The 13,390-nt window shown below is 35.7% G+C and overlaps 1 protein-coding gene across 6 annotated transcripts in view; it reads right to left on the bottom strand.

The window, feature by feature from the left end:
• Window positions 1-13,390, bottom strand: part of LOC112042894 (basement membrane-specific heparan sulfate proteoglycan core protein) — a 202,891-nt gene that overhangs the window by 19,885 nt on the left and 169,616 nt on the right. For 5 of the 6 annotated variants that reach the window (XM_052890521.1, XM_052890523.1, XM_052890522.1 and 2 more), the window contains 17 exons: window positions 12,870-13,065; window positions 12,216-12,376; window positions 11,767-11,988; window positions 10,730-10,916; window positions 8,328-8,657; window positions 7,656-7,872; window positions 6,825-7,013; window positions 5,221-5,506; window positions 4,478-4,628; window positions 3,945-4,125; window positions 3,459-3,670; window positions 3,204-3,386; window positions 3,003-3,060; window positions 2,822-2,924; window positions 2,169-2,398; window positions 1,299-1,426; window positions 693-965 (listed from right to left, as the gene is read on the bottom strand). In XM_052890521.1, coding sequence (XP_052746481.1) covers window positions 693-965; window positions 1,299-1,426; window positions 2,169-2,398; window positions 2,822-2,924; window positions 3,003-3,060; window positions 3,204-3,386; window positions 3,459-3,670; window positions 3,945-4,125; window positions 4,478-4,628; window positions 5,221-5,506; window positions 6,825-7,013; window positions 7,656-7,872; window positions 8,328-8,657; window positions 10,730-10,916; window positions 11,767-11,988; window positions 12,216-12,376; window positions 12,870-13,065 — 3,307 coding nt within the window. The remainder of the gene's footprint in view (window positions 1-692; window positions 966-1,298; window positions 1,427-2,168; window positions 2,399-2,821; window positions 2,925-3,002; window positions 3,061-3,203; window positions 3,387-3,458; window positions 3,671-3,944; window positions 4,126-4,477; window positions 4,629-5,220; window positions 5,507-6,824; window positions 7,014-7,655; window positions 7,873-8,327; window positions 8,658-10,729; window positions 10,917-11,766; window positions 11,989-12,215; window positions 12,377-12,869; window positions 13,066-13,390) is intronic. The other variant, XM_052890525.1, reaches the window with a different exon arrangement.

Genomic DNA, 13,390 nt, shown 5'->3' with positions numbered 1-13,390 from the left:
ACATGCAAAAGCGCAAAGTACATCAAGATAATTTATAATCTTATAAGGGAGGTTTCATTTGAATTTTAAGCTTTTAATGCAATTAATTACTCCGGAGGGCTTATTGAATTATCTTTCCTGCTGAAATAAATTCACCATTATATACCTAGAATACAACATTAACATTGTATCATAATCCCTAAAAGACGGCACATATCCCGAGACACACAACTCCATACTCCCATTTCAAATTTACCAGTTGGAATTCTATTTGGATCCAAAAACGTCTTAGAACGGCGCTTCTCTCTCTGTAGGCAAGGTAGGTTCTCATCGCTAGAGTCCAAACAATCACTGAATCCGTCGCACAAAAGATCCTCATCTATACAACCGCTGTCATCATAGCAGTGAAACTGCGTATCCAAGCATTCAAAACCTTCATATAAAATAAAAACATGTGAACTGTTAATTCATTTGGTAGATACTTACGTTAGGCAACAAAGAGGTTGTAAAATTATAATAGTACTAAGAGAACGAAATTTAATTAGAAAAATTAATAGAGTAGGAATAAAAAGATATTTAAAACAGCATGCCTAGATTAACATTTTAAAAATTAAACTGGATTCTAAGCAAGAGGAAAATGTTTAGTTATCAAACTGAAACGGACTACTGGACCACAATATTAGGAAACGATTTCTATTACGACTCGCACTGACCCTCGATGTGAAGATTGATGTAATTGGTGGTCTGCCTTCCGTAAGGATCTCTAATGAGACAGACATAGCGACCGCTGTCGGATTTCTGGGCGAGCCGAATGAAAAGGGAGCCGTCTTTCTTCTGGCTGACGGTCCTCGGCACAGGCCTGTCGTCCTTGGTCCACCGAATGCGCACGTGGGGCTGCGACACATTGCAGCTCAGATGCACGGCGGATCCGAGGTGCGCGAACTGCTCGTTATCGTACGACTCCGACGTTGCTCGATCGGTATCTTCTATGAATGGTTATCACATGCATTCAAGTAGGTACATTCTCATTAGGTAAACATTCACTTCGACCGTGTTAAAAATTAACGTGAAAACAAATGAGTGTTCTAAACTTTCTTAGTGATCTCCTTGTAACATAGCAAATCATTATAATAGGTGCTTAAAAAAATAATCAAGTACAACTTGTAAGTGTACGTGATGATATGTGATGGATAAGTTTATTACCATTGTATATAGCTCGTACTATGGTATGTGCAATAATTTTGATTATAGTCTACGTGCTTTCTCGTGATTATCGAAGTGATCAAGCAATGTGTGATAAACAAATCTAATTGTCTTACCGCTAACGATGACTTCTGCAGTCCCACTTGCATTTGCTATACTGTTGGTGGCAATGCACTCATATTCACCGGCATCTTCGATTTCGATTTGACGGAATATCAACGTACGTCCTCGGTAGTCGACTCGACTACAAAACATATCCAACTTATAATTAATTGTAAATTACCAGCGTCGTGACTAAGTAAATACTTTAATTAACTTTTATTATAATATAGTTTTAGCAGACTCAGAAGTGGTTTACAAAAATAAGCAAATGTCGAACAAGGGCTATGATTCACAACATTTGTTAGGACAACTTAATTAACAAATCAAACTGTAACCAAATAAGACACTAGAATGGCAGAGAATGACCTTGAGTGAAGTCACGCACTTGTGAACGTTGTGTGTAGGGTTAAGGACGCTCTTGACAGTTAACCAACACTTCCATTTTCCACTCAAGCCACTCTACCTGCCTATCCCAAGTAACCCATAAAAAATTACACAACAAGAAATGTAGACGCTTCAAACGCCACGAGTATACTGAAGCCGACCGGTCGACGAGCGTCTTATATCGCAAATCGTTCCCGCCAACTGATCGATACCCCTCTCAAACTCCCCACTCTTTACGGAAATAAGTCGCGCCACCTAACGTCATATCTGTCTCAGACTACTATTTGCAACAATAGTTTTAAGTAGCAAAACATACTATTAGTCTTAAATCCTCCTGTGTTGTGTCCTATATATTAATTTACTCTTTGGTTGTATGCAAACAAATTATTTTCTAATTATTATTTTTAAAGAACGTTCAAAATTATTAAAATGTGACAGTTAGTTATAATCCAAAGTAATTATTGATTGTTAAAAAAATTAATAATGTGTATATAGTTAACCTGGAAGTTACGGCGTTGACTGGTCTCCAGGAAACATCAGTTATATCATCTCCTTCGACTACACACTCCACAGTAGGCGACTGTCCAGGGTGCACGGTTTGTGTTGGTGGTCTTAGTGTGATTCTCGGCGGAGCTATGACTTGTAGACTGGTGTAAGCGGATTGTTGGACTTCATTTGAACGGCGATTGATTAGAGTACATTCATATTTACCAGAATCGCTCTTTGATGTCTATGTAAGAATAAAAGAAAATATTCATCATTATAGTTATAATAATAAGCCGTGATAGCCCAGTGGACATGACCTCTGCCTCCGATTCCGGAGGGTGTGGGTTCGAATCCGGTCCGGGGCATGCACCTCCAACTTTTCAGTTGTGTGCATTTTAAGAAATTAAATATCACGTGTCTCAATCGGTGAAGGAAAACATCGTGAGGAAACCTGCATACCAGAGAATTATCTTAATTCTCTGCGTGTGTGAAGTCTGCCAAGCCGCATTGGGCCAGCGTGGTGGACTATTGGCCTAACCCCTCTCATTCTGAGAGGAGACTCGAGCTCAGCAGTGAGTCGAATATGGGTTGATGACGACGACGATAGTTATAATATTCATATGAGTTATTAATGTGTTTCTTAAATTATATAATGAAAAACACTTACATTATAGAAAACTAGTTCGTTTCCAATTTGTCTTGCATTGTACTGCAACTGTTTTCGGTCAGCACGGCCCCAGATAACGTAAAAATCATCGGAAGCATTGCAACTGAAAAACATGCTCTATGGTTAGATACTTTTAAGACCAATTTGATGGTAAGTTAGTTTACTAATTGATGTCTCTTACCTAATTCGCGCTTCTTTTAACTCAATAGCTCTTAAAATGCTTGGGGTATTTCCGTCATCTGAAAATATTATAGTAAATATTAATCAATAAAAAATATTATATTACTGGCTTTTTAGTAAATAAACGTAGGTAAACAATAAATAATTTTATTCCTCTTAAGCACTAAAATCTATCTTTTATGATATTTATCTTTATACGAACCAGAAGTGTGTTCTTCACTCGTATCTCCTCTTTCAACATGAATAGCGAATTGTTCCTCCACAGTGCCAGCAGCAGATGAAGCAATACAGAGATACAATCCATCGTCGCTGTCACTCAAACTTGGTATCGATAAAATGGCTATTCTTGGAGATGGTGGCACTAACACTCGCAGGTCAGAACTCGCTAAAATACAATCCAATTTCAGTACCAGTCAACATAATATACATAAAGTAAAACAATGAAAATATAAATTACATTTAATTGACACTTGGGGTTCAGGATATCCATCAGCACGGCATTCAACGTTGACGTTATCGCCTCTATAGCCTTTAACGTAATTGTCAGGCAGGATTCTTATAGTTGGATCCGATCTCACTTTGAGGATTGCGCTTGCACTAACAGACCCAGCCTCGTTTGTAGCTGTGCATGTGTATTCACCCTCATCATTTACTTCCACGTTGTGGAAACTGAGGGAAAAACATTATTATAAAATTTAAAAAGTAATCTACAAATTTTTAAAGGGGTTTCTAATTAGTTATTTTTTATAGAAATGTAAGTGGATTAATTGATAATCTTTAATGATTAATTTATGGAAACTGATTTAACACCTTTCAAGATCATAAATAAAGTATAGGATTGCAAATTAAACGTTGAGAAATTTCAATAAAATTATACTTATTTAGAGTTATTTTAGTTATATTTGAGTATACGTTGGAGTTAGGTATAAATAAAACATCTTGCCTCAACACGTTATTTGGCTGGATCTGCACTGATCGTGACAGTGCCCTTCCTCCTTTTCTGTCCCAAGTCACTACCGGAGGTGGACTGCCACCAGTAACGTAGCAGTAAAGTTGGAATTCACTTCCAAGTGTCGCAGAATTTTCGTATTGCGGGTAGATCTCAACTTGAGCCTTTTCTCGTTCTAAAAATGTAATTTACCATACATATGACATACATACACATACCAGAACTCAGAGAATATAAGAGAGTTTTGTAAGAAAGTTGAAACCATTTAAAATACATACATTCCAAATACGCCACTTTTAAGAAGTGTCTACTTAAAGTATAAAATAAATAAAATCATCATCAAGTCAGCCGATGGACGTCCACTGCAGGACATAATCCTTTTGTAGGGACTTCCAAACATCTCGATACTGAGCTGCCTGCTAAAGTGGGATACTATTAATAATTTTATCAAAATAAATCTACTGTTCACTTTCTTAACGAGGAGAATTACTTTTGATTATTATCGTTCTCGTACTTTGAATACTTACTTTCAATATCAACATAGGCATAATTGCTAACGACAGGTCTGCCATCCACATTTCCTTCGCAAAGATAGTAACCACGGTCACTTTCTTGGGCATTCGTTATGATCAAAGTATTTACTCTTTGACTTGTTCCCGGTCCAAAGGTGTCTTGATGCTGTAATTTAGATACTTATTAGACATGAATACTATAATTTTGTTTATGTATGAAATATTTCTAAAATTTCTTTAATTGTGTAAAAACAATATGTCCATTTTGGATCGTAACATTTTAATGTCATTTACTATATAAGAATAATGGAGTATATATATTTTTTTCTAAAAGAACTGGAGCTTATTTTATTTATTTGTCACAACTAATAAGAAGATAATCTATACTAATATTGTAAACCTGAAGAGTTTGTTTGTTGCTTGAACGCGCTAATCTCAGGATCTACTGGTCCCGATTTTAAAAATTCTTTCAGTGTTAGATAGCCCCTTTAACGAAGAAGGCTATAAGCTTTATATTATCCTCGTATTTCTATGGGAACAGGAACTCAGCTAGTTGGAACTCCCCTTTTCCAAAATTTGGAATGCACTTCCGGCGTTTGTGTTTCCTGACACTTATAATTTGAACTTTTTCAAAGCAAAAGTGAATAGGCATCTTCTAGGCAAGCGCGCTCCAACTTAGACCGCATTAATGCTTGCCATCAGGCTTAATTGTAGTTACCCGAGCATAAAAAAAAATAGTATATTATTATGACTTATACCTTCGACCATCTAATAAGCGGCAGTGGGTCTCCTCTAGGAATGCATTCGATTTGTCCCATGCCACCGGTTGGTATAGTCAAACTGTTTACAGACAGTGATATGTTGGACATTTCATTCGGCGGCACCGTGCCAGTGGGTATAACCGTCAGCACCACAAGTACAGGGTTGACGTCAGAAGATGCAGTCTGACATATATAGACGCCTTGGTTTTCGAGACGAGCGACATCGATGCTCAATACGCCGTTGTCAGCTCTAACATTCGATTCGAACTGGGAGCCGTCTTGTCTGTAAAATAAATTATTTAAATCAATTATTTCAAGCCTCAATAGCTCAATGGTAAGAGCGGACTCATCGCAGAGAGGTGGTGGTTCGATCCTCGCCCCGTTGGTCTATTGTCGTAGTCACTCCTAATACAGTCTTTACCGACTAGTTGGTGTGGAATGGGAATACTAGTCATATTTAAAAGGTATGACAAATATTGAAAAAAAATATATATAACAATATTATCACTACAAAAATAAGTGACTGGCATCGGACCTAATGGATGGAATATTTATTAAATACTTTATTTCACCTTAAAGAAAAAAAATAAATGACGAAAAATTTTTCATTCAATAATAAAACCAATCCAAAAATAATTGGAATTATTATTTGCTAATATTTTTTGGAAATGTGCGTGTTTTAAAAATCGTGCATTATAAAATGTAGATATCTTGATTAAGCAACTTTCAATAAAACTGAAATTAAAGCAGTCTAAAACTGATATTATTATTCATTAAATGATACTAATTTGGACATTGTAACGGTCCATTCATTAAATTTTCGAATATTCATGCATGAATAATGGTCGATCTCCTTTCTGGGACTATGATAGTTGAAAGAATTGGAATTTGAAGGATACTTGAAACATTTGCTATACTTGCAATGATATTAAATACTGTTACATGTGTTACTAGCGCATGAAAATGAGGTGCTCGAAAGAGGAAATTTATACTCTCAATATTAGTTGTGGTCTACAACGAACGTTATTTAAATACCTAAATATAGTCTACAATGTCGAGTTCAGGAAGTGTAAAAACTATTAATACATAAATATATAATGGAATTAAAGACAAAGTTGTGCATGTGTGCGCTCAGTGTTGTATGTAGCCTATTATTCGGATCACTTTTTGCGGTGATTTTGTAGGGACGTAACCGATCTATAGTATTAAATTATTAAAGTCAAAGTCAAAATTAATTTATTTCAATTAGGCTTAGTTTACAAGCACTTTTGAAAGGTCAAGATTAAGTCATAATTTATTTTAATGGTGGTAATAATAGTCGAAAACTTAAAACTAAAGTTACGAGGGTTCCAAACGCGCCTTGGTCCGAGAAGCGCCCACAACAAACTCAGCCAAGGTTTTTTTTTGTTTACCACCATTTTACAAACTTATTTAAAACTAAGCACACAGTCGTATATTATAGTTTAACGCCAAGCTTTTTTATCATTAATATAATCATTAACACTATAATAAGCCTTTCCCAAAAACTTATTAATTGTAACTTAACTTATTGTATACTAGTCGATAATCATTGACCTGTTCACGTTACATGGCTCAATTACCTGATCCAATCAATAGTGCCAGCTGGCACGTTAGCGGTTCCAGTGCAAACAACTCGTGTACTTTGTCCTTCGTTTACCGTTCGCTCTCTGGACGAAACTGTTAGATTTTGGCGTTGCGCAGGCTCTCTTGGGCGAACAGTTATAATGGCGGGAGCGGATTTTGTACCAGCAGGATTAGTGGCAATGCATCTGTAAACAATATCATCATCATCATCATCATTAACACTCCATATTCGGCTCACTGTAGAGCACGAGTCTTCTCTCAGGATGAGAGGGGTTAGGCCTTAGACCACCACGCTGGCTCATTGCGTATTGACAGACTTCACACACCTAGAGAATTAAGAAAATTCTCCGGCATGCTGGTTTCCTAACGATGTTTTCCTTCACCGTTTGAGACACGTGATATTTAGTTTCTTAAAATACATACAACTGAAAGGAATATAAAAGAGCGTTCTTAAATAGTTCAGCCAGTTAAACAATTCAAAGAAGAAACACATTTTGTGATGTAATAGAATAAATCTTATCTACGCTAGACGACGGATAATAAGCACGTAACTAAGTTACCGGTTCATTAAGACTCCTTACGATTTAATATAAAATAGTAACATTAGGTAGGTACAGCTATACTTATATTAAAAAGCTGAAGAGTTTGTTTGTTTGAACGCACTAATTTCAGGAACTACTGGTCCGATTTAAAAAACTCTTTCAGTGTTAGACAGCCCATTTATGAAGGAAGGATTTAAACTATATTTTATACCCGTATTACTACGGGTACGGGAACCACGCGGGTGTAACCGCGTGACATCTATTAGTATGGAATTTTTAGTTGACCTGTATTCTCCGGAGTCGTCAACCCTGGCGTTGTCAATGATAAGCAGGGCATCGTAAGTTTCGCTGGAGGGAGGCAGAGCTCTATTAGAGGCTCTCTGCCAAGTGATTGTCGGCGCTGGATTGCCAGTGGTCGTACATGTCAGCTCGATTCTACTTCCCTCAAAATATTCTTTCATCGCAGGACTTATCGATACTTCTGGTGGTGTCATGTCGTTTCCTAGAAATAAAATTTCGCAATGTAGCTTATCGGGAAACATAAATTATTTTAATTATTAAGTGAACTAATAAGTTTTAAATTTGTAAATTAAGGTGTTTAATTTAATTTCTTTTTTCATTTTACCTTTCGCATAAAACACCCACTCCGGTACAACTAATCCATGTTAGAAAGCAGGAAAATTAAGAAAGTATTTGATCATAAACAAACCTTTATGCCTAACATATGAACATATACATATCTCACCAAAAAAAAATAGACAACATGTCAACCTCATGACGAACGAACTAGAAAGAGATAGTGATATTTCCGGTGGTGCCGCTATTGGTTGACATTTGTCGATTTCTGTTCAGGATATACGTCGTTTGGTTGTTAGGCCTACTTGTGACCATTTTAGGTATACATATATACATATGGGATTACATTTAGTATGTTATTAATCGATAATTGATACTTACTTGGCACTTTTAGAGTTGCTATCGCTTGTTCTGTAGATATTCCGTCGCTGGTTTGGCAGATGTATTTTCCACTGTCAGATACTTGGAGATTGGTGATAAGCAGTAGTCCAGTTGAACGATCTATCTGTGTTCTATCCTGAGGTAAGTATCCACCGGCCTTGTACCAGTCAACTTGTAAAGGCACACGGACCATCCTGCTACTTGCCTGGCAAGTAAAGTTCACTGTACTACCCACTTCTTGAATCTTGATAGTTGGACTAGTGATCCTTACTACAACCGTGCTTTTCGTTGGTGGAGGTCTTGTAGTAATGTCGATTTGAGTGTCACCACCTGAAAATAGACGTATTCGTATAAAGAATTGTATCCAATGTTGTTTGTGGTTGTGAAAAAAATCGTCTATTATAGGGAATTTCCTACTTTCATCACGGTACATTTATATTATAATTAAGGTAGAGATTACGTGGCTTGAACTATTTTTGTTGTCCTATTTTCAAGAAGAACTATAGATAATCTAGCACAGCTAACACAGTCATGCGCTATTTCAAAATATAAATTTAGTTCTCACTTCTTTCTCACATGAATTATGTTTTATAACTAGGCATATCTATTTATTAAGGTAGCAGTTTTTTTGTTTCTATCAAATTTTTTTGTTATGACTTTAGAAATGAAATAAATAACTTGGTTGTAAACTTATGTTTTAAACCTTCTTCATTCGTTTCATATATTCGAGTTTTAAAACCGTTTTTCATATCCTACTTATCGCGATAACAAATAGTGACGATTTGGCTATTGGACACTGAACATTAAACAAACACTACTGTAGGTACAAAACGACATTGGTTAGCTACGAATATATTAATATCACATTATTAAACAGGACAAAATATATGTTTGACAGACTGGACAGACAGTTTTTACGACTCCACATAGTATGAATGAAACTTTGAAGCATGGCGGTTACAGTAGAGACAAATGGCAGGACACAACAATGCTTTTTGCAGGTTATGGCTACCTTTTTCTGGTAAAGTAGTAGAGAGAACTCCTAATATAAATCCATTTTTGGTGATGGTTCTACATTCATACACTTCTCCTTGTTGTTTAGTGTTCCACAGTGTATGCCATACGTGCTCGCTTCGCCAACCGTCTTTATAAAATTTCGACTCTGTGTATGGCTGTGAGGGAACCATTTCTTGTCCGGCGAAGTAAAATTGAATCGAAAGAGGTTCAGGCGCTCTGTACTTGCAAGTGAATGTGACTCCGACCACCGAGGAGTTTGTATATTTCTCGTGTATATAGGGATGTAGTTCCATGATCAAGCCTATTGGCAATTTCACAATAATGGTTATTCTTTCATTTTAGGGACATAACAGTTAAATGGAGGATTCCAGTTTCAAAACCTTGTATTTTATTTTGTTAACTTTTCTTTATTATTCTCAATTACATTTTAAGATTTACAAACTTTTGTAGATTTTTTTTTAATTTTTTATTTAGTATTTCACCTGAATGTCAAAAATACCCAAAGCTACAAATTCGAGAAACTAAAATAATTATAAAAATATATATTATATTATTATCTAATTCAATTAAATTTACTATTATAAAGAGTAAAGTTGTGGTATTGTAGGGGGTAATTTCTAGATCTACTGAACTGATTTTGAGAATTGTTTTACTACTAGAAAGCCAGTGTTTTTTTGTTAAAAGTGTCATTTATTCTCACTAAAATATGCGGGTGAAACCGCGCGACATCGGTACACATAAAACTCATAGATAAAATATTTATGATATTCAAAAGAAATATATTTTATATTATAAATTGTGTACACCCTATATAAAAGTGTTATCAACTTATATATAGGGTGCTCGGGAGTATTTCCCATAACTCTAGGGAAACTTCTCTTCTTTATGAAAAAATGTCTTATGGAATATGTGTTCTAAAATGAATATTTTCGGAGTAAATTCTGTAAATAGATCTTAAATTGTGTCCCATAAATCGCATCCTTTTATATGACCTAGCCAAACTTATTTATTGATAAATATCATGAAGTAGCTTACTAGTGAATTACGGGGTGCTAGCTGCAATATCTCGTCGACATCAACAGTCTACACTATGATCACGTATTTTAAAATGCAAGGATAGATAAATGCGTGTGTTACATGGATAGTCAGAATTGAATGTCTTTGTATGAAAACATAAAAAGTTTTTTTTTTTAAATAATTATACAGTTCGGCTTCTATAAGTGGACTAGTCAACCTTGAAGTTATGGAAAATACTCCGCAACACCCTGTATATGTAAGACAAGAAAGAAATATCAATAAGTTAACGGAGTATGGGAATATTGGTCACATTTAAAATGTATGAAAAAATTTTTTTTTTGTTTTTTTTTAAAGTTGTTTTTACTTACCAACAGTAGAACAGTCAGGTCCCACGAACGGTGGTTTGCAGTTACAGATGACTTCTTCGCTGTTACCCAACTGACAGTCGTGACCGTTACAGTTACATTGTCTGCATCCTCCGCTCCTGTCTTTGTAGTATCCAACCGCGCAGCTTTCGCAACTAGTTCCAGTATAGCCAGCAGGACATATGCACTCCTATTAATACAAATATAAACAAAATTGAAGTGTCTGTCTGTGATTTCAAAATAACTGTGTTTTCTCAAGTGCCTTTAACGGCCTCCGTGGCGAAGTGGTGTGTGCGGTGGATTTGTAAGACGAAAGTCCTGGGTTTGAACCCTGGCTGGGCCAATTGAGGTTTTCTTGGTCCAGGTGTGGCTGGCCATCCTACCAGCCAAGGCGACCGCCAAGTGATTTAGCGTTCCGGTACGTCGTGTAGAAACCGAAAGGAGTGTGGATTTCATCCAACTCCTAGCAAGTTAGCCCGCTTACATCTTAGATTGCATCATCACTTACAATCAGGTGAGATTGTAGTCAAGGGCTAAAATGTAGAGAATAAAAAAAATCGCTTAAAGTAATTTCATACTAAAACTAAGCATTTTTAATTTTTGTGTCTCTCTGTCTATTTATTTGTCCAGACTAATCTTTGAAACGGTAGAACCGATTTTAATGAGCCTTTCACTAAAAGATAATGAAGGTTATCAAGTCACTTTCTTCCTGGAATAAGATCCCACGAGATTTATGCAAAATTAGTATTAAAATAAAACTTTGCGCTTAAATAATACTAGTAAAAAACAAAGATACCAAAATGCATATTGCAAAATTTGCACTAAATTTTGGTTGGTGTCCGATCAAGCCCCCGTACAAACAAAATGTAGTGCAACTTTTTACTCAAATATGGGATATCTATCTACTAACTAGTATCGACATATTTTGCAATTCCTCAATTATTATTATTTATTATTATTATTCAATTATTGCGTGTGTACGTAAATAAATAAATAAACACTATGCCCGCTGTAAACGGAATTCAAATAAAAGTACAAACCTCGATATCTTTGGCAGCTCGTGAAGAAGGATCGTAACTAACAGCGGCAGACTCCATAGATACGTCTGCGATCGAAGTGGTTAATATGTTCTGTTGTATAAGAGTAGCTCTCACCAGCACCCTCTTCAAGTTCTTAAGTACCGACATGAAAACTTCCCGTGACGTGTGATCGAATGAATTTAGATTATACCAATAATTTTCTCGTAAAGGAACTTGGTAACTCTGAAAACAATAATTAATAGAATTTTTGGCATATATACTAAGTAAAAAATAATAAATGGACCATAATTAATTTAATTAATTTAATGCAGCCAGTATTCTTGCCACCATTCCACGTGGGCATGATTTGTATAGTTATTAGGATAAGTTAGCTTAAGTTCCTTATTGTATTCTTTTCCAATAATAAAAAAAAAATAATCAAAATTTTAATTTTAATTTTTATAGCTTACCAATGCTTCGCCCGATTTGATAGGTGTCGGATTTGTCCAGAAAATGGACTGACTCTCTCCAATCAATACGACGTCTGTACTGGGGACTGACAGATCTTCATAATTGGATTGGAACTTTTGAGTTACAGATAGTGTACCACCGTAGGATAGAACTCGGTTACCTGTTAATTAATTTTGAATTATTTGTAATTTGTATTGCGTTGCAACGTAACTTTTTTTAATTTCACACTGGCGAATTATCGTGTGCCTTAGTGGACACGAATGCCTTTTGATAATCTATACTAATATGATAAATGCTAAAGTGAGTCTGTCTGTCTGTCTTACCTTTTCACGGCTAAACGACTGAACCGATCAAGATGAGTTTTGGTATAACAAATGAGACCTTGGAGCAAAACATAGGGAACTTTTTGACCATTAAATAAAAATAGAAAAGGTGAAATAGGGATTGAAAGTTTGTATGGAAAGTCCTTCATTAATAGAGTTAAAGTTTTAAAAATTTGTTCATAAATCTAATAAAAATACGAAATTGTGATTCAAGAATTTTTAAAAATCAACCTGTAAAGTGTTGAAATAGGGGTTGAAAGTTTATATTGATTTCCATGTGAAATCGCCGACGTCCGCTAGTTTTATATAAAAAATGTTTTAATTAGTCACCTGGGAAGACGGGCAACGACCAATATAGATCAGCAAGAGGTTGGTCAGTGAAAACATACATAAGTTCACTTTCATTGACTGCGGGTATGAATTGGTCATTGATAACTCGATCAGCATTTATATCCATTAAAGTATAACCACCGTAGTTGTCACCGAAAATGGGCGCTGGTAAGGTTATTCTAGAATAGTGGGTAGCCTGAAATAAAACAGGAATTACAGAATTTTCATTAAAAAAAAATATTTGCCATATTGCCCCTCCAATTAGTTGAAAAAGACTGTGTTAGGAGTGGGCATGACAATAACCCAGCGGATGGGATGGAACTCTCGGTGAAGAGTAGGTAGGGTTCCATTAGCACTGAGCTATTGAGGCGAGGACGGTAGGTTAAGCTACATATTCGCTTAGATGCACCAAACTGCTCTAATATGTGTTGGGAGTTACTTTTTAGAAATTATCATTAGATGTTAATGATATCATATTTAAAAATTGTTCTCGAGAGTCATTACGAATCGTCTCGCTCGTA

This window comes from Bicyclus anynana, chromosome Z (assembly GCF_947172395.1).
Source record: "Bicyclus anynana chromosome Z, ilBicAnyn1.1, whole genome shotgun sequence".
Taxonomy (NCBI): Eukaryota; Metazoa; Arthropoda; class Insecta; order Lepidoptera; family Nymphalidae; genus Bicyclus; species Bicyclus anynana.
This window is presented reverse-complemented; position numbering and strand designations above follow the sequence as displayed.